The sequence below is a fragment of the Aplysia californica genome, unplaced genomic scaffold (assembly GCF_000002075.1).
Source record: "Aplysia californica isolate F4 #8 unplaced genomic scaffold, AplCal3.0 scaffold00188, whole genome shotgun sequence".
Taxonomy (NCBI): domain Eukaryota; kingdom Metazoa; phylum Mollusca; class Gastropoda; order Aplysiida; family Aplysiidae; genus Aplysia; species Aplysia californica.
In genome coordinates this window covers 706,906-714,511 of record NW_004797458.1, presented here as the reverse complement: position 1 = coordinate 714,511, position 7,606 = coordinate 706,906, and the positions used below count along the sequence as shown (strand labels likewise).

General features: G+C 44.2%; 2 protein-coding genes across 2 annotated transcripts in view; one reads left to right on the top strand and one right to left on the bottom strand.

Annotated features, from left to right (window-relative positions):
* LOC101864620 (G-protein coupled receptor moody) overlaps nucleotides 1-3,859 on the top strand; it is a 31,100-nt gene extending 27,241 nt beyond the window's left edge. The window contains exons 2-3 of the mRNA XM_005098635.3: nucleotides 382-1,196; nucleotides 2,014-3,859. Coding sequence (XP_005098692.1) covers nucleotides 792-1,196; nucleotides 2,014-2,790 — 1,182 coding nt within the window. The 5' untranslated portion in view covers nucleotides 382-791 and the 3' untranslated portion in view covers nucleotides 2,791-3,859. The remainder of the gene's footprint in view (nucleotides 1-381; nucleotides 1,197-2,013) is intronic.
* Nucleotides 1-7,606, bottom strand: part of LOC101845095 (histone deacetylase 6) — a gene marked incomplete at its 5' end in the record, with an annotated part of 222,441 nt that overhangs the window by 167,055 nt on the left and 47,780 nt on the right.

Here is a 7,606-nt window from a genome sequence, read left to right as displayed (position 1 = left end):
CTCCTATTTTATTAGCGTTTTTTACACCCCACCCTCTCTTTTTTCACACACACACACACACACACACACACACACACACACACACACACACACACACACACACACACACACACACATACACACACATCAATATCATATCCATCCACCTATCCATTCACACCACCCCCCCCCCTCTTAACACACACACACTCACTCACGCCATGTAAACATTTACATTGCCAACAGTGCTTTTTTCAGAGAGTGAACCACTATTTTTACAAGGATAGTCGTTTTTATTAAAGTCATTAACAAGCTTACCCTTTCTAAGTCGATAATGTCATTTGCATCATGAATTCTTATGAATGAAACCACAATGCTAAATTTCCCCTCTATCTCTTTCAGAGCGTGAGCCTGATCAGTGAGCTAACCACAAAACCCTACTCCCACGTTCAACGTCGCGGCCAACGCCACACGACGAGTGGTCGCAACAAACAGGCGTCGGTGGCACCATGATGACCAGAGACGATACGAAGCGAAGACCGTCCTTCCACCACGGAGATATATAAACAGACGGACACACAGCAGCGTATCAGAGGCACGCAAAACAGACAAGAGCGACCTCGGGCTTCACATGCCCTATCGTGAATTGCTACAAAGGTGTATACATATAATCATACACACCAAAAAAAAACTTATTCATCATGAGAACTCTTTAAAAAGTATATCAACAACGCTCTCAAACGCAACAAAAGCGACCAAAAAAAAAAACCCCGAAAGACTCTACTCAATAATCGTTTCCTTGAACTTTTGTCATGATGTCACATTTCGACCTCTTCCACCCGGAAGGCGGCTCGAGCTTCCGAAACTCCTCGCGCTACGGAATGATGAACGTCAACGCAACCGCGGCGCTCGGCGCCAGTCCCGACGGCAGCGGCGGGATGATTTCCAACGCCGGCGGCAGCGGCGGAACTAACGTCGGCGTCGGCGATAATGGGGATTCTTCTTCCCCATGCCACGACATCCACTGCTACCCGGACGCCGTGTTCCTGACAGCTACGGCGGTTACCGTCGTCTTGGCAATTTGCGGAGCCGTGGGGAACATTTTAACTGTCCTGGCCATTATCAGTAGCCGGCTGCGAAACAATATAAACAGCATCCTTATCTGTAACCTCAGCTTCGCCGACGCCGTCTACTGTGCTGTTGTGCTGCCCCTACAGGTGGGTCATTGTTTGCTTGCTTGTTTGTTTGTTTGAATAAAGAGAGGCAAATCTACACAAGGATGGTCATTTAGTGCAGGTAAAAAGTAAGACGGGCAGACAGAACAACAGAGGGAAATCAAACCACCCGCCACGTGGGTCACTTATTTTTATTATATTTTTTCGGAGGGGGGGGGGGGGGAGAAAGAAGAAGCACATCGGGACAATAATAGTCACTTAGTGCTGGGTGAGAAGTAAGACAGACGCATAGAGGACCTACATCTAATAGGGAAAGTAGAGAAGAAGAACTACTAGTGGCGAACCTCAACCACGCGCACGGTCACTGATGGACCGGGCAAAGGGTATAATTATTTCTCCAAAAGTTGACTGTGGTGGTTTTGTCTCTTTCATACTTTTTTTCTAGCCACTTGTTTTTGTTTTGTTGGCGGTGGTGTTTCTGGCTTCAATTGCTGCAGTTTGGGAAAATCAGTGTTTGGAAGTTTGACGCTACAAGATAATAAATGCGTTTTTAGAAATGCTTGTTCGTTGAAGTTTTGTTTGAATGCAATGATCTCTCAGACTCTTAGTATAAACTGCTTTTTTTCCAACATGTACATCATTATGATCTTCACTCCTAAATTGTTATTATATAAATATTTCCTTTTTCTTCTTCTTTTTCTTCTTCTTTTTCTTCTTCTTCTTCTTCTTCTTCTTCTTCTTCTTCTTCTTCTTCTTCTTCTTTTTTTTTTTTCTTTTCTTCTTCTTCTTCTTCTTGGCAAACTATTACCGCTACAGTACTGACCAAAACTTAACATCTAAATATCATTTGCATCAACAGGCGAAGGCGTTCTACGACAAGGCCTGGACAATGGACCACATTCTATGCGAGTTACACGCCGCCCTCCGTATCTGGCTCATCGGCGTCAACATCTTACTGCTCAGCTTCATCGCGCTCTACCGCTTCCTGCACGTCGTGAGGCCGCAGCAGCACACGCGCTTCTCCCAGGGCGCCTGGTTCATCGGCGCTGTGATCATCTGCTGGGCGCTACCAATGTTCTTCTCCTTCACCCCGCTCGTCGGCTGGTGGGGGACATTCGCCTTCCAGTCCCGAATTCTCCAGTGTACCTTCAGCGGAGACAGCAGCAGGTCGCACAAGATCACCACAGTGACGCTAGGCTACGTGGTGCCCTGCCTCTTTCTCTGCGTGTGTTACGCTCGGATAGGCTGCGTGGTATTCCGCTCTCGGAAACGCGCTACCCGCGGCGGTAGCGTCTACCGGAAACAGCGGGCGCGGCGGGACTCCTTCCGGCTCACGGGCATGATGGTGCTCATCTTTCTGGGGTTCCTCGTGGGCACGACGCCTTTCTTCCTCATCAACACGCTGGATTCGAAGCTGCGCTACCCCATGCCCCACATCTGGTCGCCAGTGCTAGCCTGGGTCATGTACGGACTCAACCCGATCATCTACACAGTCATGGACGCTCAGTTCCAGCAGGCGTACCGCAGGCTTCTGCTCTGCACGTTTTACAAGCCTGAGCCCGTCGTGGAGACGAGCTTCCAAGAGAGGCAGAGCTCTCTCCTCGCCGCAAAAACAGAGAACATCAATGCTACGTAAAAGAACTACTTTATATCTCACGTTAATGACAATATTTCCCCATTCCTCTCTTTGCTGGTGCAAAATGCAAAGAAAGGAGGAATAAGACTTTGTTGACTCAAAATACCCATATCACCTCTTCCGTGCTTTCCTATATTTAAAGACAGAGAAGATCAAGGATTGAACTGACTAGTCTTGATATGTTACAAAGCCAGCAGCTCAGATATATGAACAAACAGATACAAACAGCAAAGGAACAGTAACTCAAGAACTAATTAAGTCTCCTCTTTACAAATAATACTATCAAGTTACGGAAAATACAACTACAGAAAACAAAAATTGTTCAATTGCACGACATAACTTCATCGCCCTGCTTGGATAAAGTCCCCAGTTTTCTTCGATATTTAAAAGACATAGGGAGCAAACTTATCGAGTGACCCATCTGAAACGTGTGCTCTTTTTATTTCTTCACTTTCAGAAACTTTCTAATATTGAAGAAATCCCATGCCGTAACACAGAACGCCAATTCTGCGTCGCTTTTGCTCGTTTTGTTGTGCGGGCAACATAGGCAACGAAAACAACTCAATCACAATCAGCTTATAATGAACATAGCAAACGAAGCGACAATCAGCTCACCTCGTTATCACCTCAAAATTTGCTTTCTGTGGCTCGTTTTAAAGCCACCAGTTTCCTTGATACTATCAGCAGATTACAGGATTATACAACGACTGCTGGCGCAACCACAACGCATATGGTGAATTACATTCTACATGAACCTACATGAAACTTGCCAAAATTACAACATTCAATAAATAACTCCCTCATTACTTTGCCAAAACTGCGTGAAGGAATACCAGTCAGATCTGCATGATGGACACCAATCGATCAGACGGCTAAGATCTTGATGTCTCGGTGAACGGAAGAATGGGCTAAGGAAAATCGGAGCGGCCACAGCACATCCATTATTTAAGGTTATATATAACAAAGAAAACCCCTACAAGATGACAGAAGAAAACAAACCCATCGACGAAAGCGCCAAACCGCGAAGCATCGCTACAACAACACACCCAGAAATAAAAAATACGAAAAAGGAAGCAGAGAGAGAGCAGTGTTAGCGAAAACGTCAATCAAAAAATGCATTGAATAAAAGCTAAGCGCTAATGTACTCTTCTCTCAAATAAAAAAGACAATGCTCTCAGATTTATGATCCTAAATAAAACGTTGCCGTCATCTGCTGATGAACTTCCGCACCTGTGTGTGATTAACACATTGTCCACTGACGGCAAATGGTTTTCTTGCGTTCGTGCTCTCAGGCAACATGAATGTACAAAGACAGCCTCTGCTCCTGCATACATTCCAGGGCCAGGCGCGGGCGTAAAAACACGATACGAAAGTTCTGAGTTCTACATTGGACAAGAGTTCTGGCACGGTGCCTCGTTGTCCTCTCACTTACGTTTGCGATCTGCCATTGAATGGTCGAGTGGCAAGGGGAATAAAACGTTCATGCGCATTGCCCACTAATGCAACCACTTGTTGTCTTTACGATGTAAGTGTACTCAGTAGCTCTTAAAACAGGGTACGCGTGCACACTTGAGGAAAACTCACGCTGAGCTCTAGCTTACCGCGAATCAGCATGATTACGGCCAGATTTTGCCAGGAACAGTTAAGTAACACTCAAAGGGAGAAGAAGGAGGGCGCATCAATAACTTGAGGAAAAAAGTAAAATGTCGAGACACTTTTCGGCACGGGGATGTACTGAGAGCAGCGAGCGATTTCTTGTTAGCAACAAGAACATGTTGCATTATGACGCTGCGCCAGCAAGTCGAAGCTTTCGAGCACGGAAAAGTCTCATGGTAAATCCTCACAAATAAAAGGTGAGATGCATCCAACTTCCTTCCAGGACTTAGACCTAAGACACTCGTCGAAATAAAACGCAGTAAAACGTGAGACGAGAAAAATAAAAGTCTCGATGAACGAGAGAGAGAGATTCTACGTGGAACCTGGATTTGCAACACAGACCAGGAAATGAGAGACTGGGAAACTTAAGCGTAGAATAATAAAATCCACGGTGGAAGAGAAAGACCTACCACGTTCAACCAGGTCTTATGACTGGCAAGAAGACTACGAGAGAAATGAACATCAAGAAAACTCACGACAAAGCCATTCACGTCCAAGGAGGCAGAAACGTAACTGTCTTTAAAAGCGAGAGACACTTACAGCCTGTCAAACTAAATCAATAACCCAACATACGGGTAGACGGTGTGAAGTTCCAACAGACGTATGTGTGTGTGCGTTTGTGTGTGTGTGTGTGTGTGTGTGTGTGCGCGTGAGAGAGAGAGAGAGAGGGAGGGAGGGAGGGAGAGAGAGAGGGGGGTGAGAGCGGGAAAGAAAGAAAGGGAGAGAGAGAGAGAGAGAGAGAGAGAGAGAGAGAGAGAGAGAGAGAGAGAGAGAGAGAAATATTATTATTATAGGGGGGGAGGGTAGAAAGAGATGAGGATTCCTAGCACAAATATTCATGTATCCGTTCTGCTAAGTCACCGTGCACATAATCACACTATTCATATGGCCATGCTATTTTCAACAACAAATATCAGCCAAGGGGAAAAGAGATGACAAATTTGTGCCACTATTCAAAGCTATAATTGGTTGTTTCGAGTTGCATTTATGTTGATCAACGTGTTTTGCAATACAAGTCATAACTACCTGAAGTAAAGCGTTACCACAATGCTAAATCAAAGGTGGCATAAACGAGTAAGATGTGTGCATTGTGCCAAAATAAGGACAATGTTTAACATGCGTGACAATAATAATATGTAGACACATTCATGTACAAGTATTGCAATATGCATTTATGAGAGTTCATCTGGACTTGGGGGCTTTCAGGTGTATATTTTGTGATGATGACTGTTATGTTGCTTGTATATTATATATTATAAAGATATACATTGCTGAATTATTCAGATACGTGCATTCGTTTGTGATAAGACGTTACTATATATGGCCGCACTTTTGCATTTATTCATGCTCTAATGAACTGCTCATACAGAAATTCACTTTGTTTGTTGGGTGTCCATTGTTTGTGGCATTAAATGATTAAAATATAAACATAAACACTATTCTTTCAATCTGAAGTCTTTTTGTCGACGTCGATATTGTACGTACAGTTGTTATCAGTTTCAGCGTTCTGTTAGATTTTCTTTAAAAATCTTATTGAAGGGTACACGGGGATTGCAGAGCAGAGCTTCGCCCTCGCAAGCAGAAGACAGGAGTTCGCTTCCTGCGTGGGGAGGGACTTTTTATCTATCAGGTTTTTCCGTCAGTTTGCTGGGAAGTCGAATAGTTTTTAAGCCCGGGCCGGCCTTGGAATGTCGCAGCAGCCTGTAACCTAAATGATCTAAAATGTGTTGATGGAGGAGCCCGACGTTGTGTCCTTACGCCTTCGCAAAATCACTTTACACGAATTTTCCTCACTTCACCCAGGTGGGAATGGGTACCCGGCCATAGACAGCGAAAGATCTTGTCAGTATGTTTTTATTTTAGCGCCCATAAATGGCCGGTTGCACGGTATGCTTCCCAGAAAGTTGAGGTTGTTTCAGAATGCTATCAGGTCTGCCGGGGTAATAGTATAGATTGTGAAGCGCACAGAGCTTGCTGGTGAGCGGGAATTTGCGCTATACAAATGATATCTATCTATCTATCTATCTATTATTATTATTATTATTATTATTATTATTATTATTATTATTATTATTATTATTATTATTAAATCTACATATCGTAAAAAAGGGGTGGGGTGTGGGGGGGGGGGGGGGGACTAGCACTGCTGTAATTCAAGATTATACGTTTTCCTTGACAGCAAAGTAGTTCCACCATAATAAGATCAGTCCTGTCCAATCCAATAATGTTTGTTACTTAACTAATTAATATCGTACCTTTCAAGGATAACAACATAATGATGCCAAATGAACGGCTAATAGCAATTCCAAAAGGCCCAGTGCATCCTTTGCTCGTTAGGGTCATGCGACGCTCATTAGCTGCAAACAAGATAAGCACCCCATCGAAATTGTAAGGACAAGAGCTCAAATCAGCCAACGGAGTAAATACAGAAACTGCGCAGATTTTACATTAACTTCGTATGCTTTGCCACGAAAATTGCCTCTTCGACAAACACAATCTCAAGGACAATAAGTCCCATGTTCCGAGACACAACTTTGCATGCTACTGTTTGAAGAGTCCGTTTGGCGGGTGGCGGGAGGGTGTCAGTGGCAGGTCCTATTTCTTTTGTCTTCCTCTGTTTTTTTTCCCCTCAGTTTGTGTTGCTTTTTCCATGCTTTAAATCGCTGTTGTCGAGTTGTTGTGTTTCTTTTTACTCAAAAGTCAACGTGCTGCTTCTTGTAAAGCACAGGGTAATTAATAGACATCACAAATCGACACAATTTAGATCATAATTTAGGAGGCGGACTTGTCTGTAAGGACTAACCCGGGCAGAGAGGGATACAACATTACATCAGAAAGACCGAGACGCCCGATAGAAATTTCTCCACAAGCTGTGGTCGATCTCGAGTTTCCTGTGTGCGACAGCGAAGCGCCTAACCGCTACACCACAACGCCGGTCGAAAAGGCTTGAAGGTCACACTTTGGTACAGGAGAGATGGAGACAAGGTGGAAACGTGAATTCATCTACAACATATTATGGGTTCCCTCTAAACGTTTCCTTGTTCTGCCACTCCATAAATTCAGTCTTCACGTTCACACCTTTCAACCACATGAGCGACGACTCGTACCCAGCGAATTATGAAGATAGTAATAACTGGATTTTTTTCGGCAGGTGGGGGGG